At 39.3% G+C, this 22,744-nt stretch overlaps 1 protein-coding gene across 1 annotated transcript in view; it reads right to left on the minus strand.

The window, feature by feature from the left end:
• Positions 1–235: 235 nt before the first annotated feature.
• Positions 236–22,744, minus strand: part of hmgcra (3-hydroxy-3-methylglutaryl-CoA reductase a) — a 44,173-nt gene continuing 21,664 nt past the window's right edge. The window contains exons 9-20 of the mRNA XM_073048287.1: positions 22,216–22,376; positions 19,709–19,941; positions 18,503–18,693; positions 17,903–18,097; positions 13,739–13,897; positions 13,451–13,608; positions 12,489–12,594; positions 11,229–11,399; positions 10,948–11,088; positions 9,825–9,983; positions 5,233–5,387; positions 236–4,003 (exon numbers count right to left, since the gene is read on the minus strand). Of these exons, the coding sequence (XP_072904388.1) occupies positions 3,949–4,003; positions 5,233–5,387; positions 9,825–9,983; positions 10,948–11,088; positions 11,229–11,399; positions 12,489–12,594; positions 13,451–13,608; positions 13,739–13,897; positions 17,903–18,097; positions 18,503–18,693; positions 19,709–19,941; positions 22,216–22,376 (1,884 nt within the window). The 3' untranslated portion in view covers positions 236–3,948. The remainder of the gene's footprint in view (positions 4,004–5,232; positions 5,388–9,824; positions 9,984–10,947; positions 11,089–11,228; positions 11,400–12,488; positions 12,595–13,450; positions 13,609–13,738; positions 13,898–17,902; positions 18,098–18,502; positions 18,694–19,708; positions 19,942–22,215; positions 22,377–22,744) is intronic.

A 22,744-nucleotide genomic window follows, 5' to 3' on the forward strand; every position in this document is an offset into this window, starting at 1 on the left:
TTTTAAAAAATAGCATTCCTTTGTCACTTCTGTTCTTTTTTTTCTTTAATGTATCCTAAATGACATCTTAATTTTCTCTACTTGAAAAACTAATTATGATTATCTTCTCCAGAAGATAACTGAATTCGTCTGCAGGATGTGTACCGTATCTCAAGGTAGACTATTGCCAAGCTCGTACTTCAAGTTACAGGACACAAACTTGAAACAAGGGAGTTAATTTTAAAAAAAACACACATTATTCATTCACATAATTTTATTATTTAGATGCAAAATTGCTAACAAATCATTTACATACTGTACAGAAATATATCACAGACTTCCATTTGATTAATTTCTATGGGCCAAGAAAGGCATCTTCATCCCCAACAACATTGCCACTCTCTCGTGCTCAAAAGCATTGACCTTCGATAACTGAATCTACAATTCCTCAAATTAATTAGATTATCAGACTACTGTTTTGGTGAGCATGCTGAATTCAATTGCCAAGAGTCTAAACAATTGCAGACCAAATATTTAATTGGGGCATTGGCCCCATCTTAAATTTACTGTTATCACAAATAAGGGAAAGTGCTGCAAACTTGGGCGAATTAATTTGGGGAATACAGCAGCTGATGGCCAAATCAAAACAAAAGTTACATAATTGAAGTCATGGCATATAGGCAGAGGATTGCCGGGGGCGGGGGCGGGGGGGGGGGGGGGGGGGAAAGAGGGTTAGAAAAAACACACTCCCTGGATGAATTCACAGGCCAAGCAGCCTCAATGAGATAGATGAATGGTTGATGTTTCAAGTAGAGACCTGCAACAACAGAGCTGTAGAGAAGACTTAAAACATTCAAACAGACAAACGTGGGGAAATTAAGTTTCTCTTCTACCAGAGCCACGAGTGTGGAGAAGCTTGTTGCTTCATGTGTCAGAGGATGACCAATTTTACTACAACTCATGGATAAATAAAGCAACAAAGATATACAGGCAAGCCAGAAGATCTTCAAATTTCTCTAGTTTAACTTTCATCAATGAGTTTTACCTCTATCTTTTGCAATATTTAATGATTATTACGAAAGTTAATATGCTATGCACATGGAAACTGAAAATACCCATTTTATAAACAAATGAATATATATGCACACTATGAAAATATTTATTTGATTTGAGCTTTAATAAGTAACAGAAGCTGTCATTTCATTAATAAGAAAATGTACAATATAAATACATCACAGTATGTTCACGTTAGATTCAATTTCAAGCAAATGATAAACTTTCGGGATTCAATAGACAGTATATAACACTGGTGGTCACCAGAAGCCAGTTACAAATAACATCTATTGTTCAAAGAGCAGTTTTGAGGAAATTAGCCATGAGAGTTGATATTCATTCAGGAGCACTGCTGAAAGTGTGTGAATGCATGTGGGGGAGTGGGGTAGGGAAAGGGTTAGATGCATCTTTTCCCACTAAGAAATGAATTTTTGCTTTCGCAGCTAAATTTTTTGTCAGCTGACTTGTGTATTAAGCAGTTCTATAAATATCTGACAAAATAAAGGACAGTCGCTTCAGCAACTGCATTGCAAAAACTTCTGCTGGACAAATGCTAGAAGGAAAGCAGGTGGCTGAGAACTTTACTTCCTTGGTTACTGAATAGCTAGCTATTGTTTTTCAAGTAAATATTATATAAATAAAATTAATGAATTCTACACTAAAATTGCACGTCAAAAATGTTAAGTTATTTACACTTGATTAAGAACCATTTGCTAACGGGTGGAATAATGCACTCTTTAAAAAAAAGAGATCACTGGTAAGATTATTTGGATGAAAAATAAATCTACTGTTCTGTACAATGGGTCAATTGTTGCAAAGCTGGCAAGAGAATTAGGTGAACTCAGTGTAGTCTTGAGAGGAAACACAAATGTAAGTGTATCTTGTCTCAGTGCACTAGTGGGACAGTTTGAAAATACCCACCAAGGTTAAAAAAAATGTTGAAATTCTATTATACCAAGAGGACCATAGTCAAAAGGAACTTGTTCACTGGCTCAGAAACACAGCAGCGCAAGGAAAAAAGTTACATCATGCACAAACCTTAAACCATTTCAGCTTGCTGAATGGAATGTTTTCATTGATAAGTTTCTATAAAATTATGGAGTTGATTATATCCAACTGGGGATGTATACTTAACATTAGTAGGAAAAGGCAACAAGGTGTGTCATATTACGAGAATTGTTATCATTAAACATAATATAGTTCACGTGCAGTGGGACCTATATTTACACAGGATCAAAATTTCCTAAAACCATATCCACCAAATTGCATCAAAATTTCTACTTTTTAAAGTGAGTTATACAGAAAGCCTCTGTCTCGTGAACAAGTGCTGAAATGGAAAAATTTAAACACCGAGAAAATTAAAGTTTTGTTGTTGTCCTTTATCATTAATCTATACATGAATATTTAACGTGAAGCCATCACAATAGGATCAGACAACCACACTGTTCAGCCCAGAGTGTGCCAACCATCTATTTACACTGTTACATTAATCCCATTCTCTTTTATTATGAACTTCCCTCAAATTCTACCATTTACTTACATACTAGGGACAAATTTACAGGACAAAATAACCTCCAACACTGCAGGAATCTGGGATGTTGAAGTAAATCCTAGGAAAACATGAAAACTCTGTAAAGACTGCACTCAAGATCAGAACTACATCTGGGTCTCTGGCAGTGCAAGGCAGCAACTCCACTAGTTATGCCATTGTGCCTGAACAGTCATGTCAAAGCTTCAGTTATCAGTTCATATAGATTTATTTTTAATGCATTAAAATGGCAGATTTTGTGCCTGAACTTTGTAGCTTAATTTTGTAGTCTGCTAGCACCGATGCGCTAAAATTACGTAGGAGCTGCAGTTTACGGGTGAGAAGAAGGTAATGGTGGGAGAGTGTTTCTGGTTTTGTTTATATACATGTAAAGTGTCAGTAAATTTGGGGCAGAAGTTGTTGGAATATAATTTTGTCTATTCAGATCAGTCTCTAACATCCATTCAATAAACTAATATGTTAATTCAGTTAACTGGTGGACACTGGATAGAGTTAAAGTGAGATGGAGGAGAAGCTGAAGTACATTATTACTGAAAATTTGGCACCTTTTATATAATAGTTTTTCAGTTGAAAAGTGCTTTAACTTTTGAGACTGACAGTACATGAAACAATACATTTGATTTTGCCATATGCTACCAATGATGCTCGAAACCAGTAGGCACAGAGTATGTTTGGGATTATATTGTATGGTGGGTTAGAATGGATGAAGCTCTGAAAAAAAAATAATAATCCTATTTGATTTTCATTTCATCACAACATTCCCTTCTTCTGAATGTATTGCATAAAGCAATGTTGGGCAGTACATCATGAAATTTTTCAAGACTGATTTTGAAAACGTCAAGTACCTGACATTTTATGACAGTTAACCCCACACCAGAACAGAGAGGAAAACTGTCTATAACCATGTTACTTCTAATTAAATGTTGTTACTATATTCCTTCCAATAATCTTTTCTTGTAACCCACAAGTTGTTTAAATTTTGAAATAAAGTCTATTTCAAAAATATGAATAACTTAAGTTTCTGAGAAAATTACGCAAAGTCCGAGGAAACTGTCTTAAGACTGTACAAATATGTAGGGATAACAAACATTCACAAGGTCCATTATTTGCAACTCCTTTCACTGTACATTCACGTGATATTCGATTCTATGCACGACTGTATAGTTTGAGTTTGTACCACCTCTGAGCTTTGAGTGTTAATTCACGTCCAATCAATGCTGCTTTTGCCTAGACTGATATGACAACATCTCAGCAATCCTGAAAACTGAACTGTCCCCTCACATTGACAAGGGAAAAATCCAAAACAACTTTCGAATATCCAAATGTTTGTCTTTACAGTTAGCCTCCAGGTTGTAATCTTGTTGTGATCAAGCTGCTTTCTTTGTACAGCTGCCAGGGACATCCTGAAGATTGATCTTCGACCTGCAGAAACCAGATTAATGGATAGCTGTGTGAATAACTTTGCATAATTGTATCACTTAAAATTGACAAAGCTGATTTTTGCATACCAATAGGTTCAACTTACAGACCAAGATGACAGTGCATCTTGTGTTTATTCGAACCAATTAACAACCTTTATTCCTTGATTCTAAGTGATAGTGTTTCCTTTATGGCCTACTTATTCAAAATTTCAAGTACCTTCTAATTTCTTTTTCAGCAAACCATTAAATTTTATGGACAACTCAATAATGAGATATTGAACTTTAGTATAATTCCGTATCTATTCAAATAGACTCTTCTGGCATTGAATTAGATCATTGCTAGGTTTTCAATTTTGTTCAAGCAACCTGGTAACTCCAACAATTACTCTACAGAGATTAACTAAATCAGCAATGATGAGAAATCAAAAACTTGAGACCTTCAATAAGGTTCCACATGGTAGGCTTAGAGAAAGTCAAGAGCATGGAATCCAGGAAAATTTACTTGTGTGGATTCAGATTGAGTTTGCTCACAGAAGGTAGAGGGTGTTAGTAAGTGGACACATTCTCCCTGGAATTCAGTGACCAGTAGTGTTATGCCGGGATCAGTTCTTGGACCCCCTTCTAAGTGATTTTAATAAATGACTTGGAAGAGGAAATAGAAAGTTGGGTTAGTAAGTTACAGATGACAAAGGTTGGTGGTGTTGTGGATAGTGTAGGTTGTCATAGATTACTATGGGACATTGACCAGATGGACAGTTAGGCTGATAAGAGGCAGATGGAGTTCAGTCTGGAAAAGTGTGAACTTGAACTTGAAAGCTGAGTAAAAGTTTGAAAAACAGGGGACACCCGTACCCATGCAAAATGGCTTTGTGAAAGGGAAATCAGATTTGATCAATTTATTGGAGTTCCATGAAGTAGCTACAAATGTCAGAGTTGAATCATCAGAAATAATTGGGCATTAAAATTTGAAATAAAACTAATATGGATAGAAGACTAGCTGGCTAACTTAACAGGAAATGGAGGGAAAAAGGTCTTCTGGTTTGCATGTAATAGATGAGGATCAGTGCTGGCACTCAACTTTTCACAGCTGTATACGAATGACCTGAACAAAGGCATCAAAGGATACATTTGTTAAGTCCCTTTTCAGTACAGGAAGGGATTAAGAAAAGAGAAATTAAATGATTTTCTTTGTTTCTACACAAAAATAAAATGTGACAAGAATCAAACTACCTGTTGTGGATCATATGGCTCTTCACCAGATGTCCTGCTGCCAAAGCTGCCATGAGAGAGAGCTCACCCGCCATTACTGTCCCACAAACAATCTCCGCCAATTGACGTGAATTTTCACCAGGTGCCTCCTTGTTTGCACCCTGAACACCAAGCATCTACAAGCAATACAAAAAAACGTTGGACATTTCTGTTTTCCAACTGTTTCCTCACTGCTGGATAGGACCTGAACACCGTCTGTAACTGCAGACTTTTAAGTTTCCATAACTTGATTAGTCATTAACAGATGAGCACATGCCCAAGACTATGCACTTGACAGTCTGTATTTGAGTTATTTTAATAATTCCTACAATCTGTGATACAGCATTACTCCTCCCATCCCAAAACATTGCAATTACTGTATCAAGATACTGCAGAACTTGCTGCAAAAATAGAAGTGTACAAATATAAATGGACTGGAATTCTACTTAAACACATGGAATGTTTAAGTGTGAGGGTAATTCCATACAGCCTGAGTATTACCACAAAACAAACTATACCATAAAATATGGATTTCTAAGCTGAACAATTTGCAGCTTGTGCCATGTTATCAAGAAAACATTGTAAGAACACATGCAGTACTCCAGGTGCGGCCTCACCAGTACCCTGTACAGTTGCAGCATAACCTCCCCGTTCTTAAATTCAATCCCTCTAGCAATGAAAGCCAACATTCCATTTGCCTTCTTGATAACCAGCTGCAAACCAACCTTTGTGATGTTTCATGGCCACTAACTCATACCCCCTTGTACAGATTTGTGCCAAAAGTTCACTTAGGTTATTTCAAATACTATGGGCATTCAGATAAAGTGTCCTTACACTCCTTGTGCTTTACAAATATATATTTTTTTACCTTTTGCTTTTTCTTCATCTTCATTCACACTTTAAAAAAACTTTATCCAAACTTCTTCAATCTATTGAATCCTCCACCCTACTATTGAGTTTAAAGCCCTATCTTCAGCCCTAGTTATGTGATTCGCTACGATCCAGGTCCCATCAGAGTTCAGGTGGAGCCTATCCCATTGGTACAGCTCCCTCCTTCCCCAATACTGGTGCCAATTTCCCATGAATTCAAACCCACTTCTCCCACACCAATCCTAGAGCCATGCATTTAACTCTCTAATCTTCTTGACCCTATGCCAATTTGCACATGGCCCAGGTCGTAATCCAGAGATTATCACCTTTTTGGTTCTGCTCTTCAACTTAGTCCCTAGCTACTCAAATTCCTTCAGCAGAACCCCTTTCCCCATTCTACCCATTGTCATGACCTCAGCCCCCTCCTTTGTGAGAATCGCAAGAGAGAGAGAGCCTTACGGTTTGGAATGTGGGCTGGCTGCTCAGCAAGACAAAAGCCTTGGACATAGCCATTGTCTTGGGAGACACCTTTGTGGAATAAGGAATTGGACTACGTGCAAACCCTAAGGGCAATGTGAGATGGGTGATGGGGGAAAGATTGCCTCACCCCCATCCTGATTGACATCTACAACCCTGCCAGTCCAGATAAAAGGTGGGCTGCCGAGGCGGGGCCTCAGACGCACCAAGGAGACACACGAAGAAGACACGATAGTGCTTCCCGTCGGAGCGGGAAGCCATTCTGAAGGAAGCCACGTGCGTTAGATTCCGGATCGGGAGTCTGTGGCTGGACCCAAAAGGAAAAACCGCTTTAACTAACAGCAGGGATTTGCCTTGCAAGGACGACAGGCAAGTGTTCCTCTTCTCTCTCTCCAGCACGTGAAATGCCAGCGGTTCCCGAAACGGGGAAGCCTGCAGACTTTGAGTGACTCTTATATCCAATTGGACTCAGTATCCCCTAAACAATGATAGAGCTCATTTTTGATTGATTATTACTACACCTGTGCTTTAGATTGAGTTTTGACGATGTACATGATCAGAATGTTTTGTAGTAACCATATGTTTGTGCCCCTTTATAAATAAAAACGTTTGAAAATAGTAGCACCAGGCTTCAGCGGACCTCTCTATCTTTGCTGGTAAGTCACCCGGTTACTGGGGAACGTAACACCATGTTGCCAGTACCCTCATGAACCCACTTGATCTTTCCCTTTCCACTGCAAATTCCTCTGCAGGTCAAATAAGATGTCCCGAACCCTGGCACTATTGAGAAATATACCTGATATAATCATTATATATACCTGAACTATAATCACTATGTATTAGCTATTTACTATACTACGTAATCACTTCTAGGTACCGAATATTAATATGTATTATTTTACTAGGCACATTTTGTTATGTGTTGTTTTCACTAGATACTTTGTACTCTCATAGCTGCATATTATGGCACTTACAGAACACCTGCTTGTTTTGCAACACTATTAGCTGCGATGTACCCCATGTGTTACACTCAGCCTTTGTTTAGTACGAGATAACGGTGGCGGACAGGATGCTGCGAGCAAGAATGTAATGTGAGGGAGGTTGTCTGAAAAACATAATCTTGGCCACGAATAAGGCCCCAATGCGAATGGGTGAAAAACAATGGTGACGTACCGCGGGCTAGGCAAGAGCGATTAATTAATTCATATATAGATGATATGCAACTAAAAATTGATTGGGTATGGCGATGAAACCGAAATGTAACTGAGATAAGAAATTACTATAAAGAATGCTGTACACCGGAGCTCGGTGGGCTTTCGGTGACAAGTTCATTGATTGCCTCAGCCTTTGTTTGCAAATAAAGGTTTAATTTTCTTGAAGAATTGTCTGTGTCTCCAAGTCATTTCAAGTAACCACAACAGAACCAGGCAGGCAACACAGTCCTCAGGACGCACCATCCTCATGACAGAGAACTCTGTCTTTTCCCCTGACTATATCCCCAACTACCACTACATTTCTCTTCTCTCCCCCCTCTTGAATGGCTCCCTGAACTACGGTGCAACAGTTAGGTTGCTTCTTCTTCCTACAGCCCCCACTCTCATCCACACAGGAAGCAAGAACCTCAGACTTGTTGAACAAGCTCAAGGCCTGAGGCTTCTCCAGCACTGTCTCTTGAATCCCACTACCTGCCTCACTCGCAGTCACACCCTCTGGTCCCTGACCACACACCGAATTTGAGGCTGCAAATCTAATGGGTGTTACTACCTCCTGAAACAGAGAATCCAGGTAACTCACCCCCTCCCTGATGTACCACAGTGTTTGAAGCTCAGATTCCAGGTCATCAACTTTGAGCCAGAGTTCCTCGAGCAGCCAACTCTTGCTGCAGATGTGGTCACCAGGAACCACAATGGAGTTCACCTGCTCCCACATCATGCAGCTACAGCTCATCATCTGACCCTGCATCATCCCTACTTTATTTAATTAGCTGTAATTTAGTGACTTTTTAATTCAAACACTACAAAAGCCTTATCTGCTATTTACCTGTGCCTCCTTGCCAAAGCCTCAAGTTTCTACTCCTACAATGGCCACTCTGCTTTGACCCTGCTTTAATTTTATTCGCTCCTGCTAATGAATCTCGAATCGATTGGTCCACCACTAATAAGTCGAGCCCTGTGAAATGCTCCTTTTTAAAACTCTTCTCCCCGACCTGTGCAAAGCTCTCTTTCTGCAAATCGATAGGTCCGCCACTAATGCATATTAGTGGTCCAAAAATGCGTTGTAGTAGTAAGTACTGTTGCATAGCATTAGTATAGTTGACTTGTGCAATTTTAACTGATAGATTTAAGTCCATTTCATGATGTGCTTAATAACATAATCATTGATGCTATCACTTGGATCAGATGGTAAACCAAAGCTCTATTTACCTCACTGTGTATATGTCAGCTTTCATGTCACTACTCAAATAACTGAAAATATTTCCCAAGTCTTGATTATCAGTCATCCCATGCCACTGACATCCATACAAGTTGGAACAGCAAAATATATAGTCAATTAATAACACAAGAGACCTCTGGCTGTGAGCATCAGTTGCCAAATTTGCCAAAGCACCTATGTCCATGGGCTATTTTTAGAATGTTTAAATATCAATACTACGAATATCAATTTTTATTCCTTAAGAATGTTGCTTTCTCCATTTGCTTCAAATGTACAATTAAATGATGCTTTTGGAATCATCACCATCATCACTATGGTACCTTAGTGCATGACATAGGTGATCAAGGTGACCATGACTATTCTTGGCAAATTTTTCTACAAAAATGGTTTGCCATCGTCTTCTTCTGGGCAGTGCCTATAAAAGACTGGTGACCCTAGCCATTATCAATGTTCTTCAGAGATCGTCTGCTTGGCTTCAGTGGTCATGTAAACAGGACTTGTGATATGCACCAGCTGCTCATACACTCACCCACCACCTGCTCCCATGGCTTCATACGACCCTGATCGGGGGTGAAGCAGGTGCTACACCTTGTCCAAAGGATTTCCTGCAGGCTAGTGGAGGAAAGGAGCACCTTACATCTCCTTTGGTACAGATGCATCTTCACCCTGCTACCCAAACTTTTGGAATACTCCTTCAAAATATCAAGAACCTTCTCTCAGCTTAGTTGATAATGACATTCTTAAGTCAAAAGGATACAATTGTGTAGAAATATTTACCCTATACAAATGCTCACCTGCAGGCAGGTTTGTTGTGGTCGCAAGTTGGTCCCTCCACCAATAGTACCTACTTCTATGGATGGCATAGTGCAACTGATGTACAGATCTTCATTATCAGGACCAGTTGATTCCATTAATGTAATACAATTTGAACTACCAACATTCTGGGCTGGATCCTGAAGCGTTCGTAAGGGAAACAAAATATCAATTTAAATTTGTAGATAATATTGGTATCTGCATCAGCAAAATGATAAGGGCAGGATGAATAGGCTTTAACATCAAGACATTATATTCAAGAATAGCAACATCCTAGCCCTCTCAGATTGCCAGTTCATAGATGTTTGAAGAATAAAGTGCGTGACTTGACACATACGTATTTTGCACTCCTTTATAAGCTATATATAGTGCAGGGCAGTGCAACACAAGTATAATGCAGAATTATGAATCTGATGGTTTTCAAACTTAAGGTTGTTTCAAGCTATCAAAATGTCCTCAATGGACTAGTCATTTAAAAAAATGCCTGCATTCATTATAATACCAACCAGAAAGATGGTGGCTTTTGGTGGCAGTTTGAAAAGCACCAGAGAAAACAAAAGGGGCAAACCAGATGGCATCCAAGGAACTGATTTAGTCATTGAAGGTAAAACAAAATATGGAAATGTAAGGCTTAGCGGCATGGAAACAAGCGGGCTATTTAGTCACTTCAGCCTGTTCTGCTGCTCCTACATTAGTATGCTGAAATGATTATTACAAGATGGGCTCTGAGCAATGCACAGTTCCCCACAAATGAATTATTAAGATAGCAGATTGTACAAAACCACTCCACTCAAATAATTACTAAATTTATAATAATTTATTACTTGGGAAAAAAAGTAAAATTGGGCTAAGTAACCATGCTATTAGAAGATTCTATGCAGTTTTATAAACCACTTGTACTATTAGAGGCAAGCCAACTCCTCCAAACCGAGAACCTCTACTCTGAAGTATACTTCAAAACAAATAATCCTAATGTGAACACTGAACCCACGGCTTCAATGATTTATAAGTTTTCAATGAATAATAATTTTAAAATTAAATATGAAAAAGTTGCATACAATTATCAGAAAAAAAGCCAGTATAAACAAGGATCAATGCACCCACCTGGCCACATGCAATATAAACAGCAGTGACGATATTTGCAGCGTGTGCATTGTAACCACCAAGACTTCCAGCCATGGCTGAGCCTACAAGGTTTTTGTTGATATTGACTTCAACAAGAGAATGTGTTGAGGTTTTCAATACCTGAAGTAAAGAAAACAAACCAAACTGATTTTGAAAATTTCACTTTGAAAATGTGAAATATGTACAAAATTAGTTAAACGAGTGTATAATTAGGACAGTAAAGCTTCTTTAATGGAAAAATACCAACAGATGTGATGTACCTCTTGTACTACTTTAGCTGGAATGACTGCTTCACAGACAACAGACTTGCCCCTTCCTTCAATCCAGTTAATCGCAGCAGGTTTCTTGTCAGTGCAGTAGTTACCACTAACTGCAAGTATCTGCATAGATGGAAACTCTTCCTGCAGTCTGATAAGAGCCTTTTCTGTGCCCTAAAAAAAAAGAAAAAAAATCAGTGAGGGAAGGGATGCAGGGAAAGACATGTTCAATTGTAGGCCAAAGGCAAAAGAATTGCTTTCCATCCACTTTAATCACAGTAAAGTCTCACAGCTCTAAATGGTTCCTTAAACTTGAATCCAAGATACCACAGAGACAGTAGATAAAGCAGAGCTAATGAAAAACTCCAAAATGGTAGGAAGAAAGAATTGAAAAGGCTGGAAAATTATATGCGAGTTGCCACTTAAAAATAAAATAGCTCAAATACTTGGGTAGGAAATGTTGGTCTCTTAACTCAAAGATTTTATTAGTTCTTTTTATCAGAAACATTAATTGTTTTTTTTCACCTACTGACATTTTTAGCATTTTCTCCCCCCATCCCCCAAACCTCCTATGTTTCCCACAGCCCAAGAATTTTGCTGCTGCAGATGAAGGGTCTTCAATTTATTCTTTTTTATTTATATAAAAGAAACTGACATATCACTGTATTTCTGACCTGGTTTGACTACAGGAACTGGAAGTGGTATTAAATGTGTCTATCCACCTTCAACTGATGCAGTGCAAAAAGAGACTGAAATGCCTTAACGTAAAGACAAATACAAAACGTTGACATTTGATTGAGCCTCTGTCATCATATTTTCTTACCCAGTGAGAGAGAAACAGAGTCTGATCATCAGTCCCGTTCTCTCATTTTACCTCTGCAGCTTATTCTCTGACATGCCAATTAACTCCTGATTCTCCTGCTACCCTCCTGCACTAGGGGAAATTTACAGAGGCCTATTAACCCGTTAGCCAGCAAATCTTTGTGATATTGAAGGAAACCACATTGAGGCATGTGGATAGGGTGGGAAAACTACAGGTTTCATGCCGGCACTAACCGCCACACACCGTGGTGCCAAAAATCAAGTGAACGAGTTAAAGGGGACTAGAAATATAAAACTGCAAGCAATTTTGTGATAAATATCAAGTGATGTTACTCATTTTATCTCATGAAATAGCTCACTGTCTGTATCATTTTCTAGGCAGTACTATCTTTTCACTCATTTTGTCCCACCTGTCTATAATTACTGGAAACATGTACCCACCTTTGAGATCATGTTCATGCCCATGGCATCTCCAGTCTTGGACTGAAAGCGGATATAAAGGTTACGACCAGCAAGGCCAATCTGCAACTTTTGAAGCCGGGCAAACCTGCATAACAGGACAAGAACAAGTTGTAATTCTTATTTTTTTTTTAAAAATAAAAAAAGTGAAACATATAAATGTGCAGAGGTTCAAAATACAATAACTATGTTAGCTACTCAATATTTTGTTAAGCAAAAAAAAAGGTGCTGGAGGAACTGGAGGGCCAGGCAGCATCACAGATTCCCAGTCCAGATGAAAGATCTGTCAACTGTCCAGTTCCCTCCACAGATGCTGCCTAACCTGTTGATTTCTGACCTTTTTTTACTCGATTCCAGCATCCATAGTCTTGTGCCTCTCGTATTATATATTATCATCTATTTTAACATTTCTCCAATTAGTTCAAAAGTTTTCCACTGAGAAGCTAAGACCACTCAGCTGGATGGGAATAAAGATACACTCATGAATTTGTATGGTGCTTTTCCAGAACCTCTGGATACCCCGAAGTACTTCATAAGTACAATCATGTTGAAATATAGCAGCAGGCTTGCCCACAAGGCACTCAAAACAGCAACATTTATGATATTTGTCTTTAAGTGATGTTACTTAAAGTGTACACATTAGCTAAAATACCAAAACCACACCGATTGTTAAACGGTGCCTCAGTTAAAATGCATTATCCAAAAACAGCACCACCAGCAGTTCACCATACCTTCACTGAAAGAATGGAGTGACAATCAATGGTGGAAAATGCGATTGTGACACAATGACAGTGCTATCCACAGTGTCAAAGCTGTGGGACAACATGGGGATGGAGAAAATGGAACTAAGTGGGGTGGCTCAGTTTACCATTTCATTGGGACAAAGAACAAAGCCAGTGGCTGCTTTAAGATATACACTAATTTACAGATATGTAAAATTTTACCTGCTAGTACTATCAAACATCTCCTTTATAATACGGAAACCAGCAGAGCTCTCCAACCATAATTTGACAGCTGCAGCCTTACGCGCAGTAGGAAGTCTCACAACTGGTCCTCTTGTCATTCCATCCGCAATCACACAACTCCACGCTCCACCCCCAAGCTACGATTGAGAGAATTTCTTTATAAACATTGAGCTTAAAATCACATTTCAAACTGTAGTATGCCGACACATGGAAGTACTCGACTACACAGTGCTGGTGCAATAAAGCTGACAATTTACATCTACTTACACTTATCGCTCTGCAGCCTCTGTTAGTGCTTGCCACAAGACAACCTTCAGTGGTTGCCAAAGGCACTTGGAATTCCTTTCCATTCAAACAAAGTGGTCCTGCAACTCCCACTGGAATAGGCACATAGCCTATGACATTCTCACAGCAATTTCCTATAACCTGAAAGTTCAATCAATTTAAACATTAAGATAGAATTAAGATTCCAAAAACCATTACAATTATACATCCCAGGTATCATAAACATGACCTGCCAATAGGTTTTCCTTGCGATTTAGTAGTCTGAACAGGTTGTTACGTACCCCGTAACTGGATTTACAGACCAGCAGAAATAGAAGAATCTGTTGGAGTCTGATGGTACCGAAAACTAAAGGCGTTTATTAGTAAATTACACAATACAGTATAAAAAAAAGCAAATATACATATAAAACAGGTTTGCAATAATAAACATAAAAGCGTAGGAATAATAATAAGCAATAATAAACAAGCTCTATCAATGTCTAGGGGTAAATGAATTGTCATAAGAGAATATAGAGTTCAGTTCAGTTCATGTGTGCTGAAGTAGTTGTGGTTGTTGTATTGTAATTCGTTGGAGAGAGAGAGACAGCGAGCAAGAGATTGAGTAGCTGCAGCCAGCAAACCTTCTGTTGTACTCTGATTCCGTTGTACCGTTGTGGTCATTCAGTTATGACCCCTCCGTTCTCAGCTAGACCGTTCTTCTGTGGTGGACTCGTCACTCTGGCATGAGTGGACACACACACAAGTCCCCACCAGCCCTGCCATTACACTGTGAGCTTTATTGACCGATCTCCTGGTTCGGTCCACGAAGCCCCCACCTTCCTGTGGGTGCACAACACCCAGTCAGTGTCCACTGGTGTGTCTGAGGGGTGTCTCCCCACACCTGTCTTTTATCCCTACTGACGGGGTATCAGCCATCCATCAAATCAGGCCACTCCTGCTGTCTCCTTAGGAATGTTAACGAGCAAAGTAACGTCCTTGCAGCGAAAGGTAAACAATCCAGGAAGAGCCATAATACACAAATCAAATGTGTGTGTCTCTCTCTCTTATCTGTAGCAGATGTTCCTGTCTCTGTGCTTCATCTCTCTCTCTTATCTGTAGCAGATGTTCCTGTCTCTGTGCTTCATCTCTCTCTCTCTCTCTCATTAGCAGCATAGCAATAGTTCATTGTTCTCAAAGGGGGGGGGGGAATGGTTAACTCTGCACCCCATTTCCATCAGGTCTGTTCAGCACTCATAACAAGGTAAACTGATTGAAATAAATGGAGACTAGATAAAAATGAATACTTCAGCAATGCAGACCTTTCTGAGAGTTAGGAATTAACTCTCCAAAGGTGATAGAAATTTGAAACACATCACTTGGCTACTTGCAAATTTTGAACAAAATCAAAATGGCTTCCATTAATCCAAAACATACTGGCAAAATATTGAACTTGTTCAAACCCAATTGGTGGGGGGGGGGGGGGTAGAAACAGGCTTGGTTATCTACAAGGTGGTCAACTTTATTAACAGTTAAAATATAAGAAAAATAACTCAGATTTAATGGGAGCCCAAATTCTGTCAGTAAAGCAAAACAAAGATATTGAGATAGCACAGATACTAAAGAAACTTAGCACTTATCCAGCATATTGAAGGCAACTGCACAAGTGGCAAAGACAATTAAGTAACCTGTAGAACACTTGGCAGCATTCCAGTACACCTATTTTAAACTCTCTCCAAAGCCTTCACATCTCCCTATAACCAGAACTGAATGCAACATTCCAGATGTGGTCTAACCAGTGTTTTATAAAGCTGCAGCATAACTTCCCAACTCTTAAACCGAACACCTCAAATAATAAAAGGCAAGTGCGCCAAATGCCCTCTTTACCATCTTATCAACCCGTGCAGCCACTTTCTTCAGGTAGCTATGGACTTAGAGCCCAAGATTCCTCTATAGATCAACACTGTTAAGGATCTTGCCATTAACAGTGTACCGGCCCTTTACATTTGCTCTTCCAAAGTGTAACACCTCATATCTGGCTATATTAAACTCCATATGTTATTTCTCTGCCTATACCAGCAACTGATCCTTTGTATCCCGATGTATCCTTTGGTAATCTTCTACTCTATCCACTACATCGCCAATCTTTGTATCATCGGTAGCTGAGCGAAGGGCGCTGAGTAGGCTACGGTCAATTATGGATAACTCTGAACATCCTCTACATAGCACCATCCAGAGACAGAGAAGCAGTTTCAGCGACAGGTTACTATCGATGCAATGCTCCTCAGACAGGATGAAGAGGTCAATACTCCCCAATGCCATTAGGCTTTACAATTCTACTGCCAGGACTTAAGAACTTTTTAAAAGCTATTATTAATGCTTTTTGAGATAGTGATTTAGATGCATATCATATTCTTCACTGAGTTAAGTATTGTATGTAATTAGTTTTGCTACAACAAGTGTATGGGACATTGGAAAATGTTGAATTTCCCCATGAGGATGAATAAAGTATCTATCTATCTATCTGTGAACTTGCTAACCCCCTCTCTCCTCCCCCCCCCCCCCCCCCCCACTCCACTCACATTTTCACCAAGTGCAGGTCAGAAACAGCAGAGATCTCAGTACAGATCCCTGTGGAACATTACTGCCACAGAGCTCCAGCCAGAATAAGTCTCACCAACCATTACCCTGTCCTATATCAAGCCAAGTCACTTTTATTGTCATTTCGACCATAACTGCTGGAACAGTAAAGGTGAGACTTTTTTTTCCAGGACCACGGTGTTACATGACACAGTACAAAAACTAGACTGACCTACATTAAAAAAAAACAGAAAAAAAAACCTAGACTACAGACCTACCCAGGACTGCATAAAATGCAGAAAACATTTTAAAATGCAGGCATTACAGTAAATAATAAACAAGACAATAGGGCAGTAAGTTGGTGTCAGTCCAGGCTCTGGTTATTGAGGAGTCCGATAGCTTGGGGGGAAGAAACTGTTACATAGTCTGGTTGTGAGAGGCCGAATGCTTTGGTGCCTTTTCCCAGACGGCAGGAGGGAGAAGAGTTTGTATGAGGGGTGCGTGGGTCCTTCATAATGCTGTTTGCTTTGCAGATGCAGCGTGTAGTGTAAATGTCGGTGATGGTGGGAAGACAGACCCCGATGATCTTCTCAGCTGACCTCACTATCCGCTGCAGGGTCTTGCGATCCGAGATGGTGCAATTTCCGAACCAGGGAGTGATACAGTTGCTCAGGATACTCTCAGTACAACCCCTGTAGAATGTGATGAGGATGGGAGGGTGGGAGATGGACTTTCCTCAGCCTTTGCAGGAAGTAGAGACGCTGTTGGGCTTTCTTTGCTATGGAGCTGGTGTTGAGGGACCAGGTGAGTCCCTCACCTGGGCAAGTCAACTCCGAATCCAAATGGCCACTTCACCATGGATCCCATGCATCTCAATCTTCGGGATGAGCCTACTATAAGGAACCTTGTAAAACCATGTATGCAACATTCATAACTCCACCTTTATAAATCATCATCATATCTTAGAAAGACATGGTCATGACTGATACAAAAAAAAATAGGCCTAGTTGTGACAAAATGTTTTTGACACAAACCATTAACCACTTTCCTTTCAGTAGATGCTGCATGAATTGCTGGGTCTATAGCATTAATTGTTTTAAAAACAAAACAAATTTCTTAAAACTTTGTTATCTAGGCACGGATAGGAAATGAAAATTACACGCAAGAGAAAATGCATTCTGTAACATCTCTAAGCACTGGCAGAGAAAAATAAATTACAACTTAAAGTTCCATAATTTAACAGGGCCTAAGTTTGGAAGAAGATCAAACTTTTAGAAATGAGTTATACAAGTGCCTAGCTCCTTTCCCATATTTGTTCTGCAGTTGTATGGCTTTCATCAAGGGGAGAGACAGAAAAATAAAGTGGAACCATAATAAAAATATAGTCATCTCAATTCAGTATGTTCAACATCACCAAGGATTGTTGAAAGTGTTCACAAAAAAAACTTGCCAAGTTGAATTTGGATTTCACTTAGATAGCATTGCATATAAATGTTCAATCTCAGTAACTCTTCATATTTATGAAACACCCATTGAATAAGTCTCATTCATTATGATTACAAACCTTGAATCTTGACAGCTCTAACTTACCAGTGAGTAATCATAGTTCTGGTAGGGAAGATGCTGAAGGGCACTGGGCTCTGGGAGTTTTGGACCAAGTACTTGGCGACGTATAGATACACCACGCTCTGGAGTTTCCATCATGTTCTCTAGTTTATAAGATGGAACGTGTTTGGCATTCACCAAAAGAATTACCTCAGCATCAGTAAGGTATTTTGCTCCTTGCTGTTAAAAAGTAAGGGGGAAAAAAAACCTCAGTTCTTTACATTGTTCAATTTTAAGCACTCTTAAAATTACAATAAATCATTCTGCAGGTAGAGGGGAGAAAGGTAAAGACTAGCACTGAACTAACAAGTTACTATTAACTACAGAACATAACTTTCAGTCTGGCTAAATGTTTATTTCAAAGCTTTCATCAATTCAGATAATATCCATATCTTTAATTGGCATTAAATTCCAGCAGCTCAGCTGTTAACAACTGGCTTCAACCAAGTTCACATTCAAACTAATTTTAAGCTCACAAACCCACTGCCCTCCTTCTGTCAACTTCCCCTCCCATCCCAATATAATAGAAACCAAAATGGTGGGGGGGGGGGGGGGGGGGGAGAGAAGGTTTTGTGGAACTCTTACCTCTGGGTTTTTAAGTATGGACAAGCATTCTTCAATTGGTCTTGGCTCTAACAAATACTCAGCATCTAGCTCCTCTGGTGTTCCCGAAGATGAAGAGCTAGGAGGAGTGAAGTCTCCCAACACAAACTTTGCTTTCGAGATACGATTGTTTGAATTAGGGATGGAACACTCAATAGGCTTAATGACTTCATCTGTATAAAAAGTATTTTTTTTTAAAGTACAAGCAAAATTACAATGTCACATGTTCAAAAGGCATTAACAATAATACACAGAAGAACAAAAATATGTAAAACTTGATATTGAAAATAATTTAATTTGCATGCATTTTTGAAACTCTTCTTAGGATCTTAGTTGCTTTAGCCAGGATCAAACTTTAGGGAATAAAGGAGATGACAAAGACTCCAGAAAGTCTTTGCTAATTAGGAGATGTGTATTAAAAGGATAAGGGTTTAAAAGAGAAAGCTGAGATATGGTAGGGTAGGGATGCAAGACAGCAAAGTAGTTTTAAAATTCTATCAGGCAGTCTCCCATTTCTGCTTTTGCCTCTTCCAAGAGAAACTTAAAAATTCTACTAACTATTGGTCAAGAAGCCAGGCTTTATTTTGGATAAGAATTCAATGTTATTGGCAATCAGTATCAGTAGGCTTGTCATTACACTTCAAGTAATGTGTGATAACAGTCATGTATAGAAAAAGTTAATGGATTTCCTGCTATGCTCCCAATTAATGGTTGTGATCATTTTAAAAGCACAATTCTCACTGTGCTGAAGTTGGTATTGGTGTTAGAAATTATTCATGCGACAGAAAAAAAAAACACATCCAAGCTGATAGAATTGAGTATTATACTATGGTAATAGTTAATTAGCCATAGAAGTTATTGTTTTGGATGGTCATAACAATCCAATAAAACTTTGAACAAATAAAATTAACTGGTATGTAATTCATAATTTGATTAATTCAGAGAATAGGACCATAATAATTTCATCATTTAAATTCAATTAGTCAAGCAGAAAATCTGCTAAAGCACTGCCCCTTTCCCATTAAAAAAAAACACACTATATTCTGCATTCTGTATATTCCCCCCCCCCCCCCTTTGTACTACCATGATGTATTTACATCTGGAATGATCTATCAGGATGTTACACAAACAAAGCTTTTCACCATTTCTCTCAGCACTTATTATATAGTGCACATATTTAACCTTCACCTGTATTTTCTTTACTGGTTGGTTCCTCGTTCACTGGACAGTTTGTCGGTAATCTAGTAGTTTCAATATTATTCCTGCAACAATCAGTATTCTTCATGTGCAAAGACGATGACATAGGATTCTTCAGTGAGAACGTCGACTCAGTCTCTGTCTTCTCAAAGAATATGTATTTGATAGCAAGGAAGAGTGCTAGGCCAAGGGTGATTACTTGTTCAACATCCATACTGACCATCCTGTGCAATTTAAAAAAAGGTAAATCAAATAAAACTTAGTCATACAGAAACGCACAAAGGCTTCACAAAATCAATTATTTGATATCTATCGCACACTAACGGTTGCCAATCTCGTCAAAATGCTATTCCAATAAAACAGGCTTAGGAAAGAACAGAAGCTGTGGGCACGTCAGGTTAAGTTCAAGCATTTCTTTTTTCATAGAATTTAACAGAGATAATAGCATTAAGAGAACACGAATAGAAGGCAGCATATTAGCTCAATGTACCTATCATCTATAAAGCCTTCTGACTACCAAAGGAGAATAATACTGACTAGACAAAAGAGATGGTGATGCACTTTAGGAAGACTAAGCCTGCACTGCTCCCTGTTACCATTGATGGTGAGGACGTGGATGTGGTGAGGACCTACAAGTACCTGGGACTGTAGCTGGATGATAGACTAGAGTACAGCACCAACACAGAGGCTGTGTACAAGAAGGGCCTGAGTCACCTCTACTCCTTGAGGAGATTGAGGTCCTTTGGAGTATGCAGGCCTCTCCTTCACACATTCTACCTATCTGTTGTCACCAGTACAACCTTCTATGCGGTGGTGTACTGGGGCAATGGCATCAACACCGGTCATGCCAACAGGATCAATAAATTGATTAGAATGGCTGACTCTGTTGTAGGAGTCAAACTGGACACGCTGGAGGCGGTAGAACAAAGGATCCTACGGAAAATCCTATGACAACAGCGCTGCTCCAAAGAGCACTATACGAAGTCATTCTTAAGGCTAATTTATACTTTTGTGCCGAATCTACGGCATAGCTGCATACTCTAATGTGCAGCTCCCCAAAAATGCAACTATGCATCACGGCGACGCAGACAGCAACAACTATGATTGGTCTGCTTGGTAGCATTGCATTTCCTCCTACGCATTTCCGGTTGCTTCTGAACAATGAACCAAATCGTCAACTCTACCTGCCGACATCCAAAAATATTTGAAATGCATTTCCTCATCCATGTCTCTCAGTGGCCAGACAAGCACAGAAAATTCACCCTCCTTCTGCCTCAATCCGCTCAATGGTCATACACACCATCTCCTCTGACGTCTTCTCTCTTTTCTGTGTTGCAGTAATTTCAATAAAAGTAACTCTTGTTCAACGTTTATTAGCTCCAACTTCAACATGATGCGCTCAGTTTCAGTCGCCATTGTTTGAAGTACACAAAGAAACTCAACACAGTGGCATAGAAACCCTACCGCCAACTAGCGTTTTGGCAGTGAACTGCAGAGCGATGCAGACACACCAACGCACAAGTATAATGCTCACAACGTATAGGTCACTTGCGTAGGCTACAGTGTAGAGCCTACACAGAAGTACAAATCAGCCTTTACCCTCGGCCAATAGGCTCTATACTGAGTTAACCTATAGCCAGGGAAGTGATGACCCCCTCCTATTAGACTGTGTGAGGCAACTTATTTTTTTTTTTTAATTCTTTCTTCTTTAATATTTGTACAGCTGTGCACTTGTAATGCTACTGTAACACTAATTTCCTTTGGCATCAATACAGTGTTTATTTATCTACCATATTAGTTTTCTCTTATGAGCTTGTGCTCAAACCCTGGAGCTCAGTGTCACAGTTGTCATAGAACTTGATGGACCACGAGGTCTTTCTTCCTCCTTGCCCTAAATAACTAAATATATAAAAGCAAGACAAATCTAGTCTTGTTGTCTTTCTAGCAGTCCAAGCTGAAATTCACAATATTCTAAATTAATTTACAATATTTACACTTGATACTCCTCTCAAGTGCAACTTTAAAATCCCAAGAGCAACATTACCGTGAAATTTAAGATAATTCATTTTCCAACCATAGTTTGGCACCTGGCTCAGCAGGTGATGTTTCCCACACTTCTTTGAAACTCAACAAGTTGACTGAGATATTTATAACTAACATCGAGAAAATAACTTGCTGTTTGATTTTTTTTAAAAAGCTACAAATAACTCTTTTGAAGGTTTGAAGATTAGTTAATCCAATTGTGCAATTAACATCCTCATTTTTAATCCAAGTAAAACATGTCATTAAATCTACTTTCATACCATTCATTGTTCACCGCACAAGATGACAAGACCATAAGAGTTGGGCCTTTCGGCTCATTTAATTTGCTCCGCCATTTTATCATGGCCAATTCATTTTCCCTCTCAATCCATTCTCTTGCCTTCTCCCCATAACCTTTCACACCCTGACCAAGCTAGAAAAATTGACAACTGTTTTAAGGTTATGTGTTCAGTTACCTGGAAAGGTAGAACTGCCACAGTGGTACTTCTGGATCAATTCGTCTCGGCATACTTTCATCTAGCCCAGATGTTGACTTGGGCATTTCCAAGGTGCTGTCATCAGATGCTGGTTCTGCTATCCAACGACTGTGAGCATGAACCAGAACCAATCCTAGTGACTGAACCACAAACAACAAAAATTCAGTAACAATTCATCTTTCACAATTACTGGTGTTCATCTTATTGATCACCAAAATTTCACCACAGCAAATTATTATAAAGGTATTCTAAGGGACAGGATATACAAGTATTTAGACAGACAAGGCACAATTAGGAGTAGTCTCTGGCTCAGTGCGTGGCAGGTCACGTCTAAGTAAGACTATAGAGTTTTGAGGAATTCACCAAGAAGGTTGATGAAGACTGTGGATGTTTGTCTATATGCATTTTAGCAAGGCCTTTGACAAAGTCCCATGTGGAAGGCTACCCCAAACGGTTCAGTCACTTGGCATTTGGGATGAAGTAGCAAATTAAACTGGTCCATTGTCAT

This window comes from Hemitrygon akajei, chromosome 6 (assembly GCF_048418815.1).
Source record: "Hemitrygon akajei chromosome 6, sHemAka1.3, whole genome shotgun sequence".
NCBI lineage: Eukaryota > Metazoa > Chordata > Chondrichthyes > Myliobatiformes > Dasyatidae > Hemitrygon > Hemitrygon akajei.